The sequence below is a fragment of the Aspergillus pseudotamarii genome, assembly GCF_009193445.1.
Source record: "Aspergillus pseudotamarii strain CBS 117625 unplaced genomic scaffold BDV38scaffold_74, whole genome shotgun sequence".
Classification (NCBI taxonomy): Eukaryota; Fungi; Ascomycota; class Eurotiomycetes; order Eurotiales; family Aspergillaceae; genus Aspergillus; species Aspergillus pseudotamarii.
This window is the reverse complement of record NW_022475088.1, coordinates 24,596-50,244: the sequence shown is the minus strand read 5'-3', so window position 1 is coordinate 50,244 and position 25,649 is coordinate 24,596. Positions and strand designations below refer to the sequence as shown.

The window sequence follows — 25,649 nt, the reverse complement described above, 5'->3', positions numbered from 1 at the left end:
TCATCTCAATGTTTGGTACTGACCCCGTGTTCTGGATCGGCCCCCGTGAGGTAGGTGAATGATATCACTGGCCGAGACCACCCCCACGTGACCCTCTCCGACCCGGGGGCGCGTTGCGCAACTCCCGCTTCAGCTAAGCCCAGGCCCCCCAATTGCCGTACGACAGCCCATCCCCAAGTGTCCCTCCTGGCTCTCTTCCCATCTTCTCTTTCGTCTTGTTTAACTTGTCATGGCTATTTGGTCGTGATTCACTCAAGTAACTCACCTTCTGTCCATTGAATAACTGCCCAGCCAGCCTAGCGCTTGCTGCCAACTCACGACCTCTTATCTCCGATCGGCTACGTTTCAGCCGACGTGGACGCTGCCTTATCGCTTAGGATACCGTTGATACCTGGTTCATCCGTTTGTCGCAAGAAGGTCCCTTCCTGCCTTTCACAAAGTGTTAATCGCCTTGTTTACCTTGCGCTTTGGATCGACCGGTCAGGACTCTTGACCGCTATTGTCGAAGATGAAGGTTCGCATCCTATATATCTCAATCGTGAAATCCATATCCCTGATGCCCATGCTAACGTATTGCTTCTCCTAGTTTCTTCCCCTTCCTGAGATCGAGGATGTGACGAGTTCCCTGAACTTCGACACCGGTGATTGCCACATTCTCGGAGGCTGCGATCTTTACACGACAAAGGCGGCACGTGCCGACCGGAAGTTGTACAAGAACATCGAACAGTCTCTTGAAGCACAATATGAATCGACTCTTCGCCTGTCCGCATCATTGTCACCTCCAAATGCGTCGGACGCGGCCGCCTCGCTCAATTTGTCCCGGTCTAGCCCCTTCGGACCGCTGAGCGAACATTCCAGCCGGAGAACCTTCGCCTATCTGATCGCAACTTTGAACGCAAGCCATCCAGATTACGACTTTTCTCATGTGCTGCGCCCGTCGGACTTCCATCGTGAGAGGAACATCAAACGCGTAATGAATACGATTGATTCCACACTGTTTAATCTTCGGCCACGTGAAGCGATCGACCTCGCTCCCCCTTCACCAGTGACTATCTCGGGCTCATATAATGCCGGGGCCTCTGCTACGTGGGGACCGAGAATGTGGCAAATAATTGATGAACAGCTATCGCTCAATGAGTGCTCCATCTATTCTTACTCTCCGGAAGAAGATCCTTCCGATGCGGACGACGGAGCGATCTGGAGTTTGCATTACTTCTTTTTTAACCGTATCCGGAAGCGTGTCTGCTATCTCTACCTCAGAGCCATCCCAATCCTCAGTCACACGCCTAGTGACGGAGTTGCTACGCCGACCGCAAAGAGGACGTACGACGACGGCTATCTCACACCGGACCTCGGGTCAAGCAAGCGGGCCCGCTACTGGCTCGGTGACGTGGTGCACTTAGAAGACGAGAGCGAGTCCGACGAAGAGCACGTCAGCAAGCCATCCCGGCCCGTTGTGGACGAATACGAGAACTACGTGCTCAGCGACGAGGAATTCCGATCTAGATCTGGCAGCAAGGGCACAGTACGTGCTATGAGTGAGGAAATTGCCGACTCGATGGAGGTTTAAATTACGATTCAACCCGTTACGACTTGTTATTGCTTCACTGTTTTACCTTTTAATTCCGCCGATGCTCCCTTTTCTTCGATTCAACATGGATATTCTCAACGGTTTGTTTAGTTGTTTGCTACGTCTGCCGCATCTGCACAGGTTTGGGGCGTTTGGTGACCGGCAGGGATGATAATAGGGCCCCTATTGATGAAGTCGTCGTTTCGTTGTGTAGGTTTTGATCATTTTGCGCTGCATACCCAATTAGTTGCGGCGCGCCCGGGGCGTTGAATCGCTTGCATTCCTTTCTGTTCTTGTAATTACGATTCTTGATCGCTGAATTAATTATGCTATGGTACACGGAGTGAAGAGTCTAGAGAGTAGGACCCCAGTAACCACAAGAAAACAAAAAGTAAACACAAGGAACAAGGAAACCCAAGTGATAACCTTCAACCCCTACTCTAGACAAGAACCCACAAAGCAATAAATCCGGAAGGCCAACACCCTTAGGCCTCCAAGGTACAATTAGGTACCTTACTCGACAAAGAGTCCAAAGAACAACAAACTGGTCCGTGCACGACGGGGAAAGCTGTCCCTTCCGATCCGCATATACATGCCTCCACGCCCAAATCTCGTCTTACCCAAGCAATTAACCAACCTCACCCCCCTTAACCATATCCCAAAATGGCCGATGACGAAGAGCGTACCAAGGCCGAGAAGCTAGCCGCCGCGAAAAAGAGGGTATGTCTTGTTATCCTTATCCACCCCATGTCCTTTTGTTCCATTGGAAACCAAACAGGGCTCGGCGAATAATTGATTCACTCATCTCGAACAGGTCGCGCAACTACAGAAGCAGAAGAAAAAGGCGAATAAGAAAACGTCAGGTTCTGAGGCTGCTACGACGGCTAAGGAAACAAAGGAGTCTTCGCCGAGTACTGAAGATAAACAACAAGTAGTAGTAGTAGAAGAAGAGGAAGGACAATCACAAGCCCCAGAAGGGTCGAAAGAGGAACCGAACCTAGCAGACGATGCCCAAGATAAGTCCGAAGACCAGCAACAGCAACAACAAGAGCAGCAGACACAGACGCAAGATGAACCTGAACAACCCCCTACCGAACAATCCACCTCCCCGACGCCCTCAGCAGAACCCCAGCCCGCCGTGAAAGCGAACACGCCGTCGCGCCACGGCCGTCAGCCTTCGCTATCGATCCAGTCGAAGATGAGGTCGTCTTCGTTCCGGAAGGGGTCCGTGTCGCAGGGTAGTGCGTCGCCCTCGCCGTCTGCGGTGCTGAAGTCACCCTCTTTGCCGCCGTTGACGGCTGATGGGGAGTCTGTGCATGAGGTGTATCGGAAGCAGGCGGGGCGGATTGAGGAGGTGGAGAAGGAGAATCGGCGGCTGGAGAAGGAGCTTGAGGAGGCGACAGGCCGGTGGAAGAAGACGGAGGAGCAGTTGGAGGAGTTTCGGGAGGCAAGTGTTGATGTTGCGGAGTTGAAGGAGAAGTTGGCTAAGGCTGAGGAGAAGGTGGGGGAAGTTGAGGAGTTGGTTAGTTTTCCCCCCTCTTTTTCGTTTTTCGTTTTTGTTACGGATGTGATGTGGATGTGACTATGGTTATGGTTTCAATGTTGGGTTTGTTACTGACGGTAGATATAGAAAGCGGAGATTGCCTCACTTCAGAGACAGAACTCGCATCTGCAGAAGACGCATCGGAGTACTGCGTCGCCGGCCTCGTCGGAGTCCCCTCCTGCGGATCTTGTGCAGCAGCTTGAGTCGAAGTCCGCTACGATTGAGGCTATGGAGCTTGAGATCTCGAACCTGCGCGCTCAGCTTACGGATCAGTCTTCATCTAGTAGTGCCCATGAGGCGCAGATCAAGGCTCTGGAAGAAAAGCTGTCAAGCAGCGAAGCAGCGCTGGAGAGTGCGCAGAGCGAACTCACGGAAACCAAGAATGCGTTAGCCCGTGCATCAGAGAAAGCCGCCAAGGAAGGAGTGGACAAGACCTCCACGGAAACCCAGATCAAGAACCTAGAACGGGAACTCTCAGAAGTAAAGGAGAGCAAATCCGAATCCGAGAAGAAGATCGAAACGCTCGAGAAAAAGATCGAAGCAATGGGCAACCTGCACAAGGAGTCCGAAACACGACACCAAGCCCGCCTGCGCGAGACCGAGAAGACAGAACAAGAGGTCGCACAACTCCGGAGCCGACTAGCCAGCGCCGAGAATGAAAGCCTCCGGTTAAAGGAAGAGCAGGAGACGCTTCGCAAGCGCAACGCTGTTGGCGCGGACGACGACGGCATCGACGAACTGGAGGACGAAGAACGGTCCCGTCTGGAGCGCCGAATCCGCGATTTGGAAGGCGAAATCTTTGACCTCCGTCGCGGAGTATGGAAGGAGAAACGCGAGGAAATTGCTCATGGCCGTGAACCCAGTGTCGCTTATTCTTCCAATGCCAACCAGGCTGCCAATGCTTTCGATGATGTTGACCTCGTCGGTGGAGCTCCTGAACATGCCCGCCGACGCAGCATGCAGCAGCATTCGTCCTTCTCGACTGTTTTCTCTAGCGGACTCGCTGCCTTTACTGGGGGTAACACGTACGGGAACAGAGCCCGTGCGCCCTCGAATAAACAGCACCCACCTGCTGCACGGGGCAGTCTCGAACTCTTATCCGAGGAGAACTTCGACGACGAGTTCGACGAGGCAGAGTTTGCCCGCGCCCAGGCCGAGGAAGAAGCTCGCAAACGCGTCGAATGGGTCCGCGAGATCAAGAAGAAACTCAAGGACTGGCATGGCTGGCGGCTGGATCTGGTTGACAGTCGAGCTGGAGCGGAAGGAGCCGGAGTGGGAATGGGCGAGATATTCGAGATCTAGACTTATATTTCATACCTAAGCTGGTCATCTCTTTATGCATTGTTTATGAGAAGGTTCATGGTCATGTTCACGGGCTGTGGTTGGATGGAGTACGGCGGATGCGTAGATATCCCAATTGATGATGTTTCATTGCTCATTTTTTTTTCTATCAGATCTTTCCGAATGTGTTAATTGTTGTAGCTGTACTGATATCTACCAAAGCAATAGACAAGCAACAAACGGGGAAATGGTACAAACAAGAAACACCGAAAACAGGACACCATTCAATCAAAACCCAACAGCCCAGACAACAAAACAAGAAAAAAAGAATCTACTACTCATCGGCCAACTTCCCATCAAGCACACCCTCCGACCTCCTCCTCCCCTTCCGTAGCAGCTCCCCAACCCAACTCGCAATCTGATAAAGCCAGCCCCCGGTAACCATAACCCCGGAAACCGTATTCACGAGTCTAATCAACAGTGACAAGAAACTGCTCCTCTCCTCGCTGATCATAAGCAGGATCGGCTCGATGTTATACTTGAAGAAGATGCCGGGGATGTAGTAGGGGTTTTCTGGCAGCTCGGAGCCCTGGGTGGTGGCTGCGTATTGGTTTGTGAAGATGACGTTCTTGGAGTGGCTGGGTTTGGAGGTGTAGAGGGTGCTGTCGAGGGCAGCTTGGTGGCCCTTGGAGTAGATGGTGGGGACGACGGAGAGGAAGTACTGGTATTTGTAGTAGTGGGATTCTGTTGCTGCGATAGTTTTGTCGAGGGGGTTGAGGAGAGTAGGGTAGTGAGGTCCGAAGGAGAGTTCGGTTATCATGTGGGAGAAGTTGAATGCTGTGACGAATTAGTCCTGATCCTATATTGTATAAACCGTACGCTAATCACCAAGGAAGAGAGATAATGTGTGTGCATGTGCGCGAGAGAAAAGAAAAGAGGAGAATAGAAGCATACCCGAATGATCTAAATGTCCCCCCATATCTCTATACCCATGACCCCTAGCAGTGATATGAAAATCCCCCTGCACCTTATTCCCCTCCAGACTTCCATAAATGCGACACGAATCGACAGCATCTCCCCTCCGCAGCTTGGGACCCTTGGGGAACTTCCTCCTGGGGTTCCGTCTCACCTCACCCAGCACATGGTGCACATGGGCGTCCTCCTCCTGCGCCTCCAACCGGCTCGGATCCTCGCGACTAAGCGTCTGATAATCGTGGTCGTAGTTGCGCTTGTCCGTCCAGAGTTTCCAGCTGGTGGGGTCCTTCTTCAGCAGCTCTCCGGCAAGAATGCGGTCGCCGGAGGCGTCTTGGATGTTGACGTGCAGGGCGTCGCAGGGCATCTGGACGACGATGTCGAGGTTCAGTTGGAGATCATGGGAGACGCCCTTTTCAACACTGAAGTGGTGGTTTTCGGAGCCTTTGAACCAGGTTTTAAATTCGGAGATGGAGAAGACGCTGCAAATAAGGAGGATGAGGACGGTCCATTGGCCGCCTCGGCGGGAGGGAGCTGTGTAGTCGGGTTTGGTTTTGGCTAGATCATGTATGTTAGTTTTCGTTCTTTACATTTATGGTGGGATTCTGTTTCGTTCGAGAGACGTACGAAATGCATCGAATGTCTTTAGGCCGCCCTGCAGCCCGGACTTCTCCCCGAACGCATCCTCGTCCAGGCCGTGCGATGCGAAGCCATTCATGACGAATCTGTATGGCAAGGGGTAGATAAAATCAATGAATCAAGGCATGAATGAGAATTGAAGAGGAGGCAAAATGAATGGACGCCAATTTGGGCGGGGAGTGGGTGTTAGGGTGGGAATGAATGGTTGGGGAAGAACAATGGAGGCGGAGCAGTTGCGCGCTTGAGGCCAAGTATTCAATTCGCTGCTTATCGGGAGATCTTATCTGATCTATCGGCTTGTCGCCAACCATATTTTATACACCAAGGTTTATTTATTTGTTTGTACCGAGTACAATATAAGGGCCTCTTTCTCATTGCGATGGACTCACCCGTCCATTCATTGAATTCCCATTATATGTACACCGTCCAGAGTCTATGGATGCTTATGATAATTAACTATACTTGTCTTCGTCAGTATATGCATCGATGCTCTGATTCTAACATAACCCATGACTCCTAACATGCCTACCATCCAAGAATATGGGTAGAGCTGAAAAGTGACGTGACAGAACAAAAAAAAAAGTGTAAATATACAATGTCCTGTGCGAATGGAAAACACCATCGAGTCCATCGATATGGGTAAAACATCGGGCAGATATGGAAAGGGCAGGAAGGAAAAAAAAAAAAAAGAAAAAAAAAAGTAATGATAAGATCCAAGAGGAAATTGTAGTCAGCGAGCGACGAGGGGTTAGACATGCAATAAGGAGCATTAAGCTGGCTTCTGAGGTCGTAACAGAATTGCAGACAGTATGCTCAAAGAAGGATACAAAACGAAGGCATAGTGTAAAAGCATGCAAATGCTCAAGGGTATAAGATGAACTCTTTCCTCGTCCACCTCTATCGGCGCAGTTTGAATCATCAAAGGGGTACAAAACCGCAAAAAATTCCCGACCTCTTTATGCAACTTAAAAATCAAACAATTATTATTACAAAGATGCAATGAAAAGAAGAGCAAACGGAAAAGGGCAAAAGAAAAAGAAGAAATAGGAAGTTAGCACTCGGCCTTACTTAGTTCTCTAATGAAGGTTAGCGGTCCGTACGCTGATTTTGGTAGAATATTTAACTCACCAGGCTGGTCGCTGCCGCCGCTGTTGCAAGGTCTGGTTTTCCACTGATGCTCCTACCAGCAACGCGAGGCAATGCTGACCCAGGAGTCGTTGTAGAAGTAGTTGTACTTCGCTTTGGGGTGGATGGTTGTACACCACTCACAGTTGAGTGGCGCTTTCCGGCGATCGGCTTGACGGGAGAGCTACCTGAGACATCTCGGCTACGGAGAAAGGTGCCATGCTTGAGAGTCGTGCCAGGTGGTTCTGGAAGAGGGCGACCTGACGACGGGGTTGATAGAGTATTCCCTCGCTTGGCTGGGGAATTCAAGCTCGCTGTATATGTTCTGGGCCGGGAGGGCATTTTGAGCCCTGTTAGGAATTCATGTCTGAGAGCATCGTGCGGGCTAAGACGGCGAGACGGGTCCCAACGAAGGCAGCGGGAGATGAAGTCGAGGAAAGCCTCGTCATCGCATTTCAGGACCTGCCTGAGCTCCTTCGAACTTGGACGCCGACGTCGACCTTTTGAGGAGACCGTTAATCTCGGTTTGCCCAAGGAATCAAAAAAGAGCTTCTTCCGTGTACTCTTCTCAATCAAGTGTTTTTCTGGAGGGCCAAAAACCTCCATGATACAGGCGAGTTGCTCTTGTTCATTCTCTCCCGGGAAGATGGGATATCCCGTGTACAGCTCAGCTAGAATACATCCCAGACTCCACATGTCAATGGGCATGCCGTATGACATGCCAAGAATGACTTCTGGTGAGCGATAAAAGCGACTCTGGATATAGGTGTACACCTTCTCGTTCTCAAAACAGCTAGAGCCAAAGTCGATCACTCTGATCTCGGAACTCATTGGGTGTACAAGAAGAATGTTCTCCGGCTTGAGATCGCAGTGGATGACTTTCTTCGTGTGGAGAAGGACCAATGTACTCAAAATCTGTTTCGTAAAACGGCGAATGAGCTTGACAGAGAAGCCTTTAAAGTCGTGTGCTTTGATGAACTCATATAAATTCATCCCGAGTAGCTCCGTAGATATGCAGAGGTGACCCCTGAAGTAGAAGCTTTGTGTGAAATTGACAACGCTGTGCCGACGATGAGGATCCCACTCCTTGAGCTTTTGAAGCAGATTAACCTCAATTAAGGCTTGCTGGTGGAATCTCTTCTTGTTGCGGATGATTTTTACAGCAACTAACCCGCCCGTTTTGTGATCAACACATCTCAAAACTTGACCAAAGCTTCCCTTACCCAAAACGTCGATGACTTCGTATCGGTAGGCTAAATGATCCCCAATGACAATATTGTAATCACCCCGATCATCATCGTAGCCAAAATTAGCGGCCTGTGCATTCAAATCACCGACATGTTTCTTTGCATGTTGAGTTCCGCAGAAAAAGATATCTTTGAAGTCAATAATTTCACCACGCTCAAAGATATTGAGATTCGCCATTTTGAGAGCCTGAGCTGGACTGACACGCTCCTTCGGCCCAGCTTTGCGGCGCAGTTCATCTAACTCTTTCGCCGCGCTTTCGAAATCCTTTCGTCTGCCATTAAGTTTCCGCATCTCATCGTCCGCAACCTGAATATCGGGGTCGATGTTCGGATCGGAAGAAGCGGAGTTAGCGGCAGCATTTGACTTCGCAGAGTTGAGGATCCTGTGTACAGGGGAGAGGATTGATGATGCAGAACGGTGGGATGAGACATCACTATGACGCGACTCGTTAGAGATGCTGTGCTCCAAAGCAAGACTCTGTTCGCTGCTGAAACTGGGTTTCCGTATTGGCGAATCTGCTGCGTTGGACACAGAGACCTGTCGCTTTGACTTGAAATAGCTGGGTTTCAGCGTGGGACTTGTATTCTTCGCCGTTGATAGATTATTCCAGGTTGCAGACGCCGGAAGCTTAGGTGGCGGCATGGGCTCGAGCTTAGTGGGGTCAGTGTTTGCGTCCGTTATCTGTTGAGGCCGGGAATTGCTCCTGTGGCGGGTTATTGTGATCTTGTTTCTGAGAGAGGACCCAGAAGTGCTGTTGTTGTCAGGATCAGAGGGGGTAGAAATTTGGCTGATCGTCTCTGCATTGGAAGAGAAAGCAGATGATTGGGTTTGAGGGCGTGGACCCGTCAACTTGTGAGACTGTGACACCCTGGAAGAGTGATCCGCACTAGCCTTTTGGCGGAGATTATTGACATCACTATTGCTCTTCGGAAGCGAGTACGAAACATAAGGCGAGTTTGTCCTTGCCCCACCTGGAGTATTTTCGAAAGATGCCAATGCGCTGGAGCTGCTCGCTGTCCTCAATGTAGCACCCGAGGACGTACTCACAACAAAATGTGCAGTGCTGCTCCTCGCTTGTGTACGTGGTACAGCGTCGTCTTCGACAGCGAAGAAGTTAGCTTTCGAGGCAGTAAGAGGGGTACTTGGAGTCTTCGCGACAACCTGACCCGTTGGCGTATGTGATTTCGCATCGTCCTCGCGGTCTTTCATGGCTTGAATCTTGTTAGTCATTGGTGTACCCAAAGGTAACAAATTCAATGGCGGCAATTTCAGTGGCTGAAGGTTCCTTTTGCCTAAGCTAGCGGTTGGTTTGTGCTTGGCTTCTGGAGTCTTCAACGCTTGTTTGGTACGTAGATCCATTGTATCGTCTTCAGTTGCACTAGCTGCAGGGTTTGTGTCCGACTCCGTGTCCGACTTGCCTTTCAAAGCAGCAATATCCACCGGAATGTGCGATTTGAGAGGTGCTCTATAATTTGGTTGCTCGGGCTCCCCTTTTGGAGACTCGTAGGCCTTAGGAATAGCAGGAACAGGAGGTACTTCCTCGTCTGCTGCCACAGCGTGCTCTGCACGAGGTTTAGGTGTAGGGAGCCTGGAAGATGATGCAGCCTGAGCGAGCCGGGTTTGTAATGACCCTCCGGAGTTTCTTGCCGAGTTATGACTCGTGGTCGACGACAAAGATAATCCAGAGCTATATGATTTACGGGATGGATCAGGGGTAGTTCTGTTGGAGGAAGGAGTCACACTCTTCCGAGGAATATAACACGGCGACGGAGCGCATGAGCGAGGTCGGACAGGTAATGAATCGGTCTGAGTCGGAGGTGTATAAGGCAAAGGAGGCGCCTGAGGTGCCGTTGACATACGCTTCAGCCGTCGTGCGTCCGTCGGACTTATGGTACGAGCCCCTAGGCCTGTCGCGTGCGGAGGCATTACAGAAACCCTCTTTGATGTAGAAGATGGGGTCGTAAGCGGTGCTTGTGCATTCTTGACTGGCGTTCGGACGGCATTGGTTGAGGAAGATCTGGAATGATCCACAGACCCGGAGGTCGTCAGAAAGGTTTCGCGAGGTTCCCTCGACGGAGGCTGTAGGGATTTAGCTTTTATATTTCGCGCACTGGTGGGTAGTCTCGTTGCATCATTTGGCATGGATTCAAGATTTTGCGTGCGTGGATGGAGAAAGTTGTGGCTTGCGTCGGCACTAGCTTTCCTACTCGACAAGCTTTGTCGTCTCGCAGAGGGAATCGAACCTTGTCCTATGGATTTACGCGAAGTTCGTGGAGCAGCGTTGTTTGCATTTGACGGTTGGGCGAGACTTGGACGACGACTCCGAGCAGCTGTAGCCAATGTTGGCGGTCGGGAGGGCATCGAGTCGCTCGGAGGGTTATTAATGGTCACACTTTTCCTCCTGATAGAGTTGCTCCTCAACCGTCTAGACATCCCGTTCTCGTCACACTTAGTCGGGGCGGAATTAAGTGGAGGAAGGCCTGAAACAGTGCCCCCGTTTCGGGGCAAGGGAAACTGATTGAGGCTTGATTCCGTCATGATGCTGTTATGGAAGTCGTCGAAATTGACGGGCGTGAGGAATTCTGCGTTTTCGGGTGGAGTCTGGTTAAGGTCCGTTTTCAAGAGATTGCCCATGCTGGTGGATCGCAGGCTAGCAGGGAGATTGTTACTCTCCGTCGAATCATTCGTGGAATCGATTGACGAGTTAACGGAGTGGAAGAACGACCCGGGTTGATTGCTATAACGATATGAATCAGAATCATCCAATATACCAATAATCCAGAGCATTGGGTCTGGCGGGGATGCATTTGGGGAAGTAGCAAGGACACGAAAGCGAATGGGGAAAATGAAGAGAGAAAGCTCCGTCTACCTTCTTCGGGCAGGCTCCTGCGGTCGCGGGCCTTGCGGTACCTTCTGATCACGAATAGAAAACCTCCTCCTGCTTGTCACATTTGGGTTTGATACCCTTGCTTCGGTTGACGAATAGGATGCTTCTGAAAGAAATGGTGTTGAGGCGTGTTTTTGCAACCGTCTGCGTGGGGGGCCTTCTGCTGCAGTACAACGAAAAGACGTTAGCGGCCAGCTGCAATGAGAATATTTCCATCGCGCCGGTTGATCTTACCTCCTGAGCCTGAGTCTCCATTTCGAGACGGACTCGACGACCTCGATTGAACCTTACGCGACTGCCCCTTCCCTGAATATGGCTGGGCCGGCAGCTTTTCCGGCATCCTCAGACTCTCCCGACGGTGTCGACCCCGAACGTGATACGGGTGCCCTTAGGGCAAGAAACTGGTGGCTGAATGGCGATAAATTCGATGTGAAATCCCAATCGCTATGGGATTTAGAAGTAAACGACTTCTCTGTCCCTCAAACAAAGGAGTGCCTTGACCAACAATGTCGCGCGACCCAACAACGGTGGTTAGCGGTCCATTGCGGGGGTCAAGAACAGCAGTCTCTGTTCCAGAGTATAGAGGGGGAATCCGAAGTGGAAAAAGACCTTCGGGAAAAAAAAGTTGATCGCTGTCCAATCTTGTTCCAAGTTCTCCTGAAGGAATAAATATCGGCGCGGCGGCGATGTCGATGACTCTGCCTGGGGCAGCAGTTCTGATGGACTTTTTGGCGGTAGGGAAAGAAAGTTACGGGTTCGTATATAAGCAACCGGTAGACCAAAGCAACGAGAAGGAAGGAGCCACGAAACAATTTCTTTAATCAATAAATCTAAATGATTATCCCTCAGCTTGAAACCTGCTAGGACCTGCCAGGTGCACAAAGGGTAAAAACAAATTATTAGGAAAATAGCAAAAAAAGAATAGAAAGAGAAGTTGAAATCCTGGTGGAGTCCTGGAAGAAATTACCTGTAAACATAACAAGCCCCAACTAAGGATTAACCTCTAAACAACTATCACCAAAAAAACCCCCCCCCCTGCTCCTTTTCGCTGCGAGAGTGACCCAGTTGCATGCCTGCAAACAGCACAAACAATGTTGTGTGTTGGTTCATTAAGGTTATATTAGTATTACCTAAGGTCTACCCAAGGTAAGGCTGCCCGTTACCAACCTACGTACGAGTAGTCTGATACATACCGGGCAATACCAAGGCAGTACCCCGTTGGTAAAATAACCATGAGGTTGGTATTGTCATGATCATACCCACCCCCCCGATAAGCTAAGAAGTTCAACAGAGGCGCTGATACGAACTCGGCTCTCCGCCTTCTAGTAATGTGATGCATGTGCTTCCGCTTGCAAACAGCCGAGCGGCTTTCATCTACTGCTATTGTCCGCCGTCGGAAATGTCTTTGCTTACTATCGATCTCTTCTGGTAGCTGAACCCGTCATGGAAGAATATACCCCGGACGCTATCGTCAACCGCGACGAGCCTGTCCCTGTAATCTCCGTGGGGAAACAAAGGGATGATTCAAGAGATTCTAAACCTTCTGCTGGACATCAGCGATCCGCCTCGGGTGCTGGTCGGTCCTTGCAAGATAAACTCTTCGCCAAGTATGCCCTCACTGGATCTTCTTGAGCTTCTGATCTGTACGGGCTTTTTTCGCTGACTCGTTGTAAAAAGACTCTTGCAGCAAGTAATCCCAGCAGAAGATGTCAACGACGACTCTGTGGTCGTGGGCGACAAGCGGCCTGTGGACCCCAAACGGCCGGCCTTCAGTCTGCCCCTGATGGCTAATAACTTCCGCAGATTCAATGCAAGGTATGTATCATGATCCGGGCGCGTAGTCTGGACACGAGCACAGACTGAAACAATTGGTAGAATTGGGATTGTATTCTCGTTTCAAACGCGCGTGGAGCGTTTGCTCACCTGGAGAAAGTCCTCCCATACTTTCTCTTTTCTCTTCGTCTACTCTTTTGTCTGCTTAGACCCTCATCTCCTCGTAATTATACCCATCGCTTCTATCTTACTGTTTGTGATGGTCCCCGCCTTCCTGGCACGCCATCCTCCCCCTCCATCAACATCAACATCCAGTATCACTCCCTATTATTCATATCAAGGTCCGGCACTTGCACCAGCTAAGACAATCAAGCCGGCACCAGAGACATCTAAGGATTTCTTTCGGAATATGCGGGACTTGCAGAACTGCATGGCCGATTTCTCTGACGTACACGACGCAACGGTTTCTGTATTCGCACCTCTGACAAACTTCTCCAACGAAAAGGTGTCATCAGTTGTCTTTCTAGTCTGTACAATCATTACGGCTCTGCTATTCCTGACTGCGCACCTCCTTCCATGGAGGTATATACTCCTTGTGGGTGGCAACGCTGCCATTCTGTCCAGCCACCCCAGCCTTCAGGAGCTATTCCAAAATATTGCAGGCGACCTTGCGAATGAACCGGCTGGGAAAGCTCCCACAAAGTCTAACAATGGCAAGAAGGATACAATGGACGTTCTAGGGGTATCCCTGCCATCTTCTCCCTCCGCAACCATGTCTTCATTAAGGTCATTAGCGGATATCTCCCTGGACACGTATCCCGAAGAACGTGAGGTGGAGATCTTCGAAATTCAATATCGCTCTCTGGCCCCTTATTCCGACTCACAGTGGGACCACTTCATTTTCAGCCCCATGCCATACGACCCATTATCCCCATTGCGCATTGCTGGAGACCGCCCCAAAGGCTGTCGGTTCTTCGAGGATGTCCAGCCGCCTTCTGGCTGGGCTTGGAAAAGCAAGAAGTGGGAACTTGACCTAGATTGCCGCGAATGGGTCGTTGAACGAATGATTACAGGTGTCGGCTTTGAAGTTTCAGAAAGTGTCTCCGAGGAAAGCGCGGCTAATGACGAGATTGGGGGTTGGGTCTGGGACCTCCCATCTGCTACATCATACCGGGATAGTAGCGGGGTAAATGCTGCCTTAGGTTATGAGGAGTTTGACTCCGACTTGAAATCATCCGCAAAGGGAGAAATCAAGAAGGTAAAACGGAAAGGAAAGGGACGGGTGTCACAGGATTATGAGGAGAAGGGAGGTACTGGACCATCAGTAATGGGGGAATGGAGAAGACGACGATGGGTACGAATCGTACACAGGACGAGCATGCCAACAGAAAGTGATAAGGCAAATACGGCCAGTGAAGATAGGGATTGATGCTGAAATTATGCATGATCTTTAGTTGTTGAACGTGAGTTGATTGCTGTAAATAATGCTTTTGCTTTTTATACATAATGCCGATATGCGTAGTTTCCATCCGGATAGCGAGATATAACAATAGTATCGATAACCATCTTACCAAATAACTCAGTAGTATGGCTTACGAGAGGGTATGTTAAAGGTACACCACGTTTGAGTGCTAAACTATGCAGCCCAACAAATTCAGCAACAGTATGTATATGATACGTAGATATTCGCTTACCCGTTATCCACAACCATATACAGCATGAGACCAACACTATCAATCCTACAAAAACTATAGATCAGTTTCCCAAATCCTTGAGATCTCCATGTATATAGTGGGTTCAGGTGTGAGAGACATCACTAGCCAAAGCTCTTTGTAAATACACCACTAGTAGTAGTAGTTGCTCGTACACCATCACGGGATGTTTGGCGGACGAGATCTGGACCATGTCAATGTACATACTTTGACCACCTTACCGGAAATACCTAAGCTTTGGTTCGAGAGGGGAAGAACTGGTCGATGACTCGATTTCACTCATGGTGCTCGAATATATTGACCAACGCGGTATATTCCGTGGAGATGATTGGAATAACATGACCAGCCCATTAGAACAAACGTGTGGCTGATTCCAAATCAGTTCCTATTATATCATGTTTGAAGTGAAGACTCTGATATAACGTTCAGCCCTCTCGTGGGAATACTAACTATCCACAAGGCTTTCTGAATCCAGAATTCAAATCGCAGTAAGGAAGAGACACCCACTGAGGATCATTCTATTCCCAAGATATCGCTCGAAAATCATCAAGGTGACTGCCGACTGACCACCAAGAGATTTAGTTTCACCCATACAAGGATTTGGGATGTGGATCAAAAGCGACAAGACATTGTAGGGCTCAGCAAACAAGATGCTCAAAGAAGTGCCTTCAGCTCCGACCTACGACTTTGATCTGAGTGGCCAATTTGCTAGAATTACCAACGTTGATGACATGCTTAAATACCTCAACATGGTGTTGCCTAGTCAATATTTCTGGGAGATCTCAATTGAATCTGTCACAAAGATTCCCCGGCCATCTGTGACAATATGGATAGCATTCTTCGTGGAAAAGCGGACCGAGAGGAATGTAGTTTGGCCACACCGGAATGAAACCATTTTTTCCTTCATTGTCATATGAACCCTTCTGCATGTGTTTCGTCAGAATGAGCATATCCCAGAGTCATTGAAATCGAGTACAAGAGTTGACTCTCTTTCATTCTGCTCTTCCTCTCGTTTCTTCACCTCAAATAGCGTTCACAATGGAGAAGCAGTCTAATGAAAGCTCAATCACATCGAGTGCCACACACTCTCAGACTCAGGTGTCCAAGCTGCACTTGTTGCTCCGATACTGTGTCATTGCCCCGTGCCTTTTATTAGCAGGGATCTGCTTTTCTTCTTTCGGCTTGGCCGGTGCCAGACAAACGGGACCCACCCACGGAAGCTCTTACGCCACGACACGGAAAGTTCCCTTCGAAGTACACATCGAAAGCCGATGTCCCGACGCCCGGGACTGTTTACAGAAGCTCGTAGCCCCTGCATATTGGCAAGTGGAGGATAAGGTGGATTTTAGAATTAGCTACATCGGAGAGTGAGTCCAAACCCAACGACAATCATCACCAGGCCCTTTCACCCCCGGCCAGAGTACACTTTGTTAATCCTAACTCCCACATCATTAGGGTTTGGGAAAAGCCAAGAAGAGACGTAACCTGCCAGCACGGCATGAACGAATGCAAAGGCAACAAATTGCTCGTTTGTTCTGAGAAACACGCAGACTCCATTGGCGATGCCCTGGATTTTAATACCTGCGTGCTATCGGATTACGAGCGGGTTCCGGACGAGGGATTGATCAAGGAGTGTGCGCAGGAGCATAATATTGATTATCAACAAATCAGTGACTGTGCGAACAGTGAAGAAGGCCTGGAGCTTTTGATTAGCAGCGTTGAGCGTAGCGTTGCTGTGAATGCAAATGCAAGCTGCACTGTTCGTGTGGACGATAAGGTGTGGTGCAGCCGGGACAACTATGAATGGAAGTGTCCGCCTGGTCGTGGTGTTGTTGAGAATTTGGTTCAGGAGATTAGGAAGTTGGCTGAGGATGGGGAGGACATCACTAGATACCTTTAGCTAGCTAGTACCGAAGCGATGAACTGCTAGGAGAAGAGAAAAGATTGCCAGATACTAATGGGTAAGGATTGGCCTTTTAACCGGTAGATCTGAGAGTTAGGGTAACTTCAGAGGTGTGGCCCGCATACATAAAGTTAGTGTCCGCAGGCACACCCAACAAAACAGATTATATCCGTAGTTAGAAATGGACCACCGGCTCAGAGGAGCTCCATTGATGTTTGGCGGACTATATTTCCTATATGGTAGATGTGATAGGCCCAGATAGGTCTAAGGTAGCATGCCTTGCGACGCACCGTCAACTCCATATCTCAATATCTTGCCGTAGCGCAGGTGCCGCCTCCGCGCTAGACCGTGGGGCAGATTATACAGTCGGCTTACTTCACAAAAGAGAAATCGAATAGGCAGCGAACGCTGTAAGCGTTGAGTTCATTACATGACTTTTCGTTGCACACGCAAGTGGCCACATACCCTACTACACTGTGGCATGGGGTTTATAGGCATGGATAGAGGAAGCATGAGACCAACTAGCAAACCGCCATAGAAAAGAGATTAACTCTAGAATATCTAGCATCCCCAATCTGTCCCTCGCATCTTATGCGAGCACATTACATTTGTGGATAAATAAAGTATAACCACTTCAAGACTTAAGATTAACGTGTACTTCCCGAATCCCCTTTATAGAGACACCTTGTTCACTTAGGACACATGACATAATCGGGCCCCACTACCAGCATCAGGTTCAATGGAAATGACCTCACTATAAGTAGCAACTTCTAAGTGTGGTTAGTAAAGGGCGTATTCATCAAAAAGAAGACAACTTACAGATGGCCTTTCCACCAACATTCCCGTTGAAATTATATCCAGAATCGGGATCGTATCTCCAGGTAGGCCGTCCTGGAAGGAGACCAGAGCTCGCCTCGCCTCGCGCACGAGGCTAGCCGTGCCCCCCTGGGGGATCTAAAGCAGGTCACCTTCCATGGAGTAGAACTTGATTTGCACGACATCAGGACCCAGATCGTTAGAAACAGTGTTGTTTCCAGTAAATTTGATACTGTCTTCCATTGTTGCAGTATGAGTAGATGCCTTTTAGATGAAAGGTTGAATCTGAATGTGGGATGATGAGATTTGGCTATAATGCCTGAGCTCTTGGGATACTAGGGTCTTTTGTACCTGGGCTTGCTACTGCTTGAGACAGATGCACAATATCTTATAGTACATCTAGGTTAATAAAAAAGATGATCAATTTTGCAGACTTCGTTATCAACGTGGGTGTCATGGTGGCTCCAGTGCTGTCTCGTGGTCTCAGTGTAGTCCAACGTAGTATGGAAGACCTACTAGCCCACGACGACGACCTAATTAAGGTCTACCTTACCGAAGCTATCTACAGCTACGAAAAGATATCGATTGATGTACCAGTCAGTGATACACCGGATCGAGTGCTACTCGATTGTTTCTTATACTCGTAAGTCGCCACATCTCGGAAATATGCTCGAAATATCCACGTCCAGGATGGAACCGGACACGGCATGAATTCGCGAATGACCTGACTTAAGACCACACAGAGGACTTCGAATCGCCTTGAGGATGAGTAAGGATGAATGGATAGAGAGACTGATGTATTCTAACCTATAGGTTAAGGTTCGCTATATGGATATCCACATTTTGATGGGGAGTCCGTCAAGATATACATGACCGATACCGAGGAGGTCAGTCCTTCATTCGGGTCTCGTCCACATCTGTCTAGTTTCCTCTTCAATGTGATTGTTTTGTTAACAATAGTAGGGACGAGGAGTATCATTCCGACCCGGTTACTATAGCCCCTCCACAAAGTGCTGATATAGACTCGAGCTTGGTCAGCAGTAGTAGATCTTCCGAGAAGGCAATTAGCTCTGGAGATATTCACTGCGATCTATATGTAGAGCGGGCTGAATGGGTGGAAACTGCGTCGTGTCCGATTCATTATCGTTAAGTGAAACCATATAACTTGGCTGAATGTCCAAGAATAGCCGGACGCCATTAAGACTCCAGCATATATGATTATTACCCCGACGGGCGCTAAAGACATCGGATGTTCGGAAACAGCACTTGGGGGCCAGATCGCAGGCCATTTTAATTAAATATGGCGGGGAGGCTACAGCCTTTAGACAACATCGTTCCTTCCTAGTGCGTGGGACTGAGCCCTATTAGGAACAAGAACGGGGAGTTGGGTGATCAGCTAAAGGCGTCCGGCGCTTACACCAGTCAACGACCAAAACGTGCGGCGTGTTGGTTAGTCAACTTGGAACCGTAGCCTGTGTTACCCAAAAGGGTCCCCTGTCACTTTAGCCTTCCTATAATTTCCCTCTTGCTGGTCGCGTCTCTCGCGCTCTTCTGCCAATGTTTCAGCTCCTCCGACGGCATGTTGGCCCGCCGCAGAATCATTGTTGCAGCCTTTCTGGCCGCTTTCTGCCTCCTTAGTGCATATTATTTCTGGCATAAGGAGCCTCCAAATCTAGTTCGTCCGATACAAGAGAGGCGGACTCGCCTGTGGCAGCATCTTCACCCTTTACTGGAAAAACACGTGCCCAAGTGTCCCAAACCGACCCAGAACGGCAGCCCAGGCCTCCCACGATTCGATGCAGTACATGAGACCCCTCGCCGCAACCTCCTTACCAATGTGGATGAAATCCTACAGCCTATGCAAGAAGCCCACGATGGCTTTGTTCAGGCTATCCGCAATTTCGACGTCGGCGATGTTTTCGTTCCAGGAACAGTAGGCATAGTGTCATCGGCCGGAGGTACATATTTGCCTACCTTGGTGGTGTCTCTTTCGTTGCTGCGCCGTACTGGATCGACATTGCCAGTGGAAGTCTTCATGAAGGATCGGACCGAGTATGAAGCACATATTTGCGAGGTGGCTTTGCCCCGACTGGGGGCGAAGTGCTTGGTGCTTTCTGAGATGCTGGCAGACCGAGGTGAGACCGAGAATATCCAACCCATAGAGGGGTTCCAGATCAAGTCTTTTGCCATGCTTTTTTCATCATTTGAGAGGTTTTTATGGCTAGATGCGGACTGCGTCCCTCTCCATGACCCAATGGTACTACTAGAGTCTGAGCCTTTCACATCCACCGGCCTGGTCACCTGGCCAGACTTTTGGGCCAATACAGCCGCCCCAGTATATTTCAATATTTCGCGTCAGCCCGAACCCTCTTCCACAACACGACAAGCTACCGAAGCCGGGATAATGCTCGTTTCTAAGCCAACGCATACGCACAGCTTACTCCTCGCCGCGTATTATAATTACTACGGACCCAACTACTACTACTCCCTACTCGGGCAGGGCGCTCCGGGCGCAGGCGACAAAGACACTTTCCTTCATGCGGCGACTGCCCTCAACCAGAGCTTCTATGCCGTCAGCGAAACCGTGGTGGATCTCGGAAATGTGACGCCCTGGAATTCGCAGGTCGCGATCAATGCAGGATACGTCCAAGCGGATCCGATCCAGGACTATAATCTGACGAGCCAAGGGCAATGGCGAGTCCGGGATCTGTCCGTTGCGAAGCCACCTCGTGTCTTCTTTGTTCATGCAGGTGCTCCGGAGTTCAATCCGGGGAAGGAACTATTGGGGCCGAAGCTGCGGGGGTTTGATGGAAATCCTACGAGATTGTGGACTTATCCGCTGGATGCTATGAGACGGCTCGGTTATGACGCTGAGCAGAGATTCTGGGAGGAGACTATGTCTGTAGCGTGCACAATGGAGACTGTCTTCGTGACCTGGAAGTCTAAAAGTGGCCTGTGTGATGGTGTCCGGGCGCATTGGAAGGCTGTTTTCGAAAACCCGAATCTCGAGGTGCCGACATTTACTGATGATTGAATGTTTCGATCGATAGTGATGTAAGTAAAGTTATCTATTTCAAAATTCTCCTTCGGGTCATATCCGACACACTTATTTTGTATACCTTGTGTACTCGTTGCAAGAAACTTGGTAACACATCTTGAAGAGGCTACAGCAGGATGTTGTCTAACAACAATAACCAAAAAAAAGAAAAGAAAAGAAAAAGAAATTCCAACAGAGAAAGACAGAAAGAAAGGAAGGAAAGAAAGAAAGAAAGAAGAAGGCGAATGTTCCGACGCGCATTTGACTAAATACTGTATACTACCCATATTTCAATATGATTGACAGATGCCGGTCGCAACTTCCTGACAGTTTTGCTCCCGAGCGGCCCGTTCCGAAGTTTTAGGTTTGCGACCATGACATTAAAGTTCCCTACGTTTCCAGCCCGTCTGGAATTTGCTCTGGTTAAAGCGAGGTAGCACATGGGCCTCTGTATTGAAAACGACTTCGGTGAGCGGGAGGAATTCCCTTGGAGAGAAAAGAAGGTATAAATATTTCAAGGTTTCGGCCTGCAATGAGTTAGAACTACCGAACTCCAAATTAAGTTCGGAGCTTCTTACCAGCCAGAAGCTTTCCATATTATCACGTTGCGGTGTGGGAACCTTTGTGACATCGTGCAAAGATGCGTACCCTTCTCCGTCTTTTACTACCGTGTGTTCCTTGAACGCTTTGAAAATCTCCCATCCCCATTTTCGGTACAAGGGATCGTTGGTCACACGATACATCAAGAAAAGACTTTCAACAGTTTCCGGTCGCTGCAGGTTGTGAGCATCCAGAGGTTTGATGTTCAGGTCCCGCTTCCAGCAGGCCTTGTCATCTTTACTTCTAGCCGTGGGAGATGGACGAGATGATGGTCGTATATCGGCTTCGTCGACTTCAAACCAGGCAATCTCCGGGGATAGACCAGAGTTCGTGACTGCATACATCGCCCAGCAGGTCTTCATGAGCTCCCGCGCTAGTTGCATCTGGTGCTCTTTCCGGGAATTCCAACTGGGCCTTTTCCGCGCTTCCTTCTCAGTCAGTCCCTCAGTAGCGCCGATCGCGATGGAGCCCGGTAAGAAGCAGACAAGATGGTCCATCTTAGGGGATAATGGCCCACCTATACCCTGCGGTAGCTCGGCGATGAACTGGAGTTTTGAATGCTTTGTAGAAGTAATCAAATGCTTTTGTATCCCGACCAACGCCTCTTCCCACAACTCACGGTATACTGGCTCCTGTCCAGAAGTCTGCAAATATTGCTTGATTAAGTATTCTGTACCTATGTCAGCTTTCTCCTTCGCAACAAAGGGGCTGATATGAGAGTATACCATAGTATGAATCCCCCCGACTCCCAAGACGAATCTCCTTGTGTCTAAATTGTCCAGTGTCCGGGTGCACAAAGATCGGGAGAAGGCCGTCCTGCATACGGTGATTATCTATAACCTTCATGACGTGCTCAGCCTTACGCCAGTAAACCTCCTTACCGGTGAGGTGGGCAAGGTACTTCATTTCCAATTGGAGCGTAGTGGCTTCAGCCGTGGATGAAGCGCCACCATCTGCATGGGAGGGAAGGCCTTCTCTGGTCCCAATATTAACGCTTGCATATGGGATCCCTGACCTGGATTCATATGCACCAAGAAGCCGATCGCCCAGATCGACTGCTTTAGACAGATATATATAGTCCCGGCGAGATGAAACATCCGGAAGCACATTAGACAAGTAATGGGCAGACAGAAGTCCTCCAAGCATGCGAATGGTCATCTCAAAAGTGTTCACATCTTGGTCTTGGTTGTAAGTCAAGCCACGGTTAAGCCACTTCCGGGCATCGGAGAGCTGCGTGGTCAAATTCATGATCATCAGTGTATCCAGGCTATCGACGATGATCCACCCCAGACCGCTGGGGCTCATTTGTGAGCCAGTTTTAGAGATGGGATGGAAGCGATCCTGCCCTAGTCGAAGCGTCAGTGACATGTATTTGGGAAAGATGAGCCATCCAGCTTGCCGGATACTGCTGAGAGAACCTGTAGAATCATATATCACGAAATACGTACCCCAGGCATACTTAGTGTAAGCATCCCAACTAATCACGAAAGAGTCTTTGACCTCCTCCCGGTGACTAGACCAGTAACTGTCCTTGTCGATGGGTCGAAGATCGAAAGGGGTTTCCGAGCCTCGGATTTGCACGTATCGCCCTATTATTAGGGCTAGTAAGCTCGTGATTACAGATTTCACAATCCAATTCCAGGTAAGCAAAGCATAAAATCGAGAACCGTTGGGTTTCTGCGACTGTGCGCGCTTCTGCTTGCGCCGAGAAGTCTTTGATAACATTGTTTCTGACTGGATTGCTGAGGGAAAAGTTTTGGGCCCCGAGCAGTCAAATAGGGGCTTGTGGAGTAGCAAACAAAGAGAACAACAGAAGGAAATGACCGCCGAGGGACTTGTGCCTCTCTATCAATTTACCGAGTGGTCAGTATATTGAAACGTGATTGGCACTTTGCTCTAGTGTCTACGTGGAGTGACAGGGATTCTTCCCTAGTTTTGAGGCTTCTTTCGGTCATTGGAGAATATTGTCGCACTTGAACTATTAGTAGATACAGCACCAAGGAGCGCCTAGCGCCTGTGCTGCATTAGCCCTACACCAGTGTTAAAAAGCCAGGCTCGATCGAGGGATTTCTGACTCGCCAAATGAGCTTTCTAGCCGCCCGACATTGAGACAAGGGTTTTATTTATTTAGTGACCTAACAGCCCCCGCCCCCTTTGCCTGTATGCCTGTTAGCCTGATATCCCCTTCTGCGTTCATCTTAATCAGTATATCCCTTCGGAATACGACTCCTTGAGCCCATTTTGACTTTACACGTGCGCCACGAATCAACAATAATAGTAAACAATTCCTCTCAGCACCACAAATCAAGGGGTATTTCAGGGCAGTGTTCTGGGAGAAGTCATCTCTGTGACTCAAATCCAATGTCGGTGACGCTTTATCCGGCTGAGACGAGCGATGGCACTGTCACATCATTCATTCCTCTCACCACAGTGTGGCCCTCCTCTTCAGGGTGTGCAAGCTACTTTCGCTTGAACGGACCAAGCCTAGTAGCTTGGGACCCTGGCTATGGACTTGATATTGATACCAATGTGAGGTGTGCTCCCCCAGCAGTGACAACCTGGTGGGAGCAAGGTGCGTTAGGTGGAGGAGGTTCAGAACATACCGCAGTTAGCATCGGCCCTCTCACATGCCCGGAGAACTTTTCGACCGTTGCTTCTTCTGTCAAAGATGATTCTAGCACGCTGGCCATGTGCTGTCCTCCGTGAGTGATCGATCACTTCATCCTCTAGACGAACATTGTCATCTGACACACTTCGCTTTAGTGGATATTACCTGGCAGGTAGAACGCCTGGAAAAGTCAACGGAAACTGCCTGTCGGACGTCGCCTCCGGCATGACTCTTACGTACGCATCAACTCCATATGGCGACAAAACGGCCTGGAAAACCGAGACCACCACATTATCTAAAAGCTCAACTGTTGGTGCAATTGCTGTCGTGGGATGGAACATCAAAATCGTCACTCCAACTCCCACTTCAGCCTCCACAGCCACGTCAACAACGCCGTCCAGTACGCGGGACACCCCCTCCGCGGCAACCACCAGTGTCACTACCTCACCGTCGAGCGGTGATCTCACCACAAGCGCCAAAGTAGGGATCGGTGTAGGGGTAGGTGTTGGTGCAATCGGCGTGATAGCATTACTGGTCGCGTTATATTTCTTTAGGCATCGAAAGCAGCAAGCTCCGGCCGAACTCCCTGCTCCAGAGCCAAGACAACCCCCCATGTATCAAGCGGTTTGGCAGCCTGCCCCGATTGCAGAGCTCCCGGCGACAAAAGCTCGTCCTGGTCATGGATCCATGGCCCCTGCGGAGTTAGGAGGATGAGGTTGGATTTGGGTGATAATATGGTATGGCAGGCTCAATACCCCACTACGCTTTTGTATTTTGTTTTATAGGCTCCAATCCTTGATATTAGCGATTGCTATGAACGTGTATGTATGTGTTAATATTATAATGTACAATTGTCGAAGCGACGAACCCACTATTTGGAGGTACAACAAACCTCTCTATGCTCTCTGGGTAGTAGTATCTCATAGCACGACAATCTAGAATGCATGGCTTGTATAATAATAATACCTTGCGTGTAGGGTAAAAAGATTTTGAAACTGAGATACAAGTTTGTCATGACAAATTGATAATGGAAGTAGTTGATATATCCATTATGGAACTGTAGGATCATAATTCCAATAAACCCCGACAGCCCTTTGATAGGATATGGTCTGTATGGCCACAACTTTCATTAAGAGGCTCCGTCTATATAGGAGGTTATATTCCTGAACTTCTACCCCTCGGCCGATCGACGAAGATTTCAGGCTGAGGGTGAACCTCTTGGGCGATCATGAAAACATGCCTTTGGTCTTGCCAAATCCAACTTCACAAATCTTATTTATTATTTTTATTTTTGGCTAATAATACATATAATGGTTCAAAAATGTTGCGGCGCCAAGCAATCGTTTCCACAAACCTTAACTTTGTATTGTAGCGATCAACCGGGCCGCTGATAAAACCCTAACTTAATTGCAGCAGCCCTATTCCGTCGAGCTCTATATAATGGTGGTCGCGTTGGGCATTATTATAAATGAATGGCCCCAGTTAGTCAAGGCCGAACACGGCTCAACTCGACCTACTACTACAGCTTCAGCCCTGGTTTCCCTTTAATTAACTCGTGGGATTAAGTGGATCTGTGGTCTGGATCATGGCTTTGGGCAGGGAATTGGCGCTAGTGCGTATTAAAGTGAAGGTATCTGGAGAATACCTTGCCTATAAGAAACTACTGGTGCATATATATAGCTTTTATATTACTAAGGAAATTAAATAGGTCATGGCGAGTGGAGTCTGTGCTGAATCTCGAATGGTACATATGTCCCATAGTCCCCCACCCCTGGTTACTTGTTCTGTTTCCCGGACATTGTTTGGGCATCCTCAAGGTTATCTCCATGTTCACATACCCGGACTGTCAAGATGTCAATTGCCACCCCATAGACACATATAATGTGGCTATCTTAGATATAAATCGAGCTTTGTCCAACGAGCCATCGACAATGT

The 25,649-nt window shown here is 49.3% G+C and overlaps 9 protein-coding genes across 9 annotated transcripts; 6 read left to right on the top strand and 3 right to left on the bottom strand.

The window, feature by feature from the left end:
• Positions 1-26: 26 nt before the first annotated feature.
• BDV38DRAFT_259877 (RNA polymerase III-inhibiting protein MAF1) lies at positions 27-1,936 on the top strand. The gene is made up of 2 exons (XM_032055869.1): positions 27-514; positions 587-1,936. The coding sequence occupies exons 1-2, from the start codon at positions 509-511 to the stop codon at positions 1,568-1,570; spliced, it is 990 nt and encodes a 329-aa protein (XP_031908977.1). The 5' UTR covers positions 27-508; the 3' UTR covers positions 1,571-1,936.
• BDV38DRAFT_197239 (uncharacterized protein) lies at positions 1,903-4,588 on the top strand. The gene is made up of 3 exons (XM_032052382.1): positions 1,903-2,290; positions 2,385-3,092; positions 3,201-4,588. The coding sequence occupies exons 1-3, from the start codon at positions 2,234-2,236 to the stop codon at positions 4,413-4,415; spliced, it is 1,980 nt and encodes a 659-aa protein (XP_031908976.1). The 5' UTR covers positions 1,903-2,233; the 3' UTR covers positions 4,416-4,588.
• A 1-nt stretch (position 4,589) lies between these two features.
• Positions 4,590-6,197, bottom strand: BDV38DRAFT_197249 (endoplasmic reticulum-Golgi intermediate compartment family protein). Its single transcript, XM_032052383.1, has 3 exons — positions 5,994-6,197; positions 5,349-5,924; positions 4,590-5,231 (listed from the first exon to the last, which is right to left on the bottom strand). The coding sequence occupies exons 1-3, from the start codon at positions 6,082-6,084 to the stop codon at positions 4,729-4,731; spliced, it is 1,170 nt and encodes a 389-aa protein (XP_031908975.1). The 5' UTR covers positions 6,085-6,197; the 3' UTR covers positions 4,590-4,728.
• Positions 6,198-7,124: 927 nt separating this feature from the next.
• BDV38DRAFT_274716 (putative protein kinase) lies at positions 7,125-11,012 on the bottom strand (the record flags this gene model as incomplete). The annotated part of the gene is made up of 4 exons (XM_032057888.1): positions 7,125-9,391; positions 9,422-9,966; positions 10,121-10,457; positions 10,622-11,012. 4 exons carry the CDS (start codon positions 11,010-11,012, stop codon positions 7,125-7,127), a joined length of 3,540 nt encoding a protein of 1,179 aa, XP_031908974.1.
• Positions 11,013-12,606: 1,594 nt separating this feature from the next.
• On the top strand, positions 12,607-14,506 carry BDV38DRAFT_259868 (PEX28-32 family peroxisomal membrane protein). Its single transcript, XM_032055868.1, has 4 exons — positions 12,607-12,872; positions 12,943-13,080; positions 13,141-14,392; positions 14,427-14,506. The coding sequence occupies exons 1-4, from the start codon at positions 12,709-12,711 to the stop codon at positions 14,490-14,492; spliced, it is 1,620 nt and encodes a 539-aa protein (XP_031908973.1). The 5' UTR covers positions 12,607-12,708; the 3' UTR covers positions 14,493-14,506.
• A 1,742-nt stretch (positions 14,507-16,248) lies between these two features.
• BDV38DRAFT_296525 (uncharacterized protein) lies at positions 16,249-16,650 on the top strand (the record flags this gene model as incomplete). The annotated part of the gene is made up of 1 exon (XM_032062946.1): positions 16,249-16,650. The coding sequence occupies one exon, from the start codon at positions 16,249-16,251 to the stop codon at positions 16,648-16,650; it is 402 nt and encodes a 133-aa protein (XP_031908972.1).
• A 2,400-nt stretch (positions 16,651-19,050) lies between these two features.
• On the top strand, positions 19,051-20,651 carry BDV38DRAFT_259866 (mannosyltransferase putative-domain-containing protein; the record flags this gene model as incomplete). Its single annotated transcript, XM_032055867.1, has 2 exons — positions 19,051-20,523; positions 20,631-20,651. A coding segment is annotated over exon 1 (776 nt), but the record flags the coding sequence as incomplete, so codon positions are not given.
• A 235-nt stretch (positions 20,652-20,886) lies between these two features.
• On the bottom strand, positions 20,887-22,831 carry BDV38DRAFT_296522 (glycoside hydrolase family 47 protein; the record flags this gene model as incomplete). Its single annotated transcript, XM_032062945.1, has 4 exons — positions 20,887-21,033; positions 21,085-21,776; positions 21,832-22,452; positions 22,555-22,831. The coding sequence occupies 4 exons, from the start codon at positions 22,829-22,831 to the stop codon at positions 20,887-20,889; spliced, it is 1,737 nt and encodes a 578-aa protein (XP_031908970.1).
• A 636-nt stretch (positions 22,832-23,467) lies between these two features.
• On the top strand, positions 23,468-24,428 carry BDV38DRAFT_296521 (uncharacterized protein; the record flags this gene model as incomplete). The annotated part of the gene is made up of 2 exons (XM_032062944.1): positions 23,468-23,808; positions 23,870-24,428. 2 exons carry the CDS (start codon positions 23,468-23,470, stop codon positions 24,426-24,428), a joined length of 900 nt encoding a protein of 299 aa, XP_031908969.1.
• Positions 24,429-25,649: the final 1,221 nt, after the last annotated feature.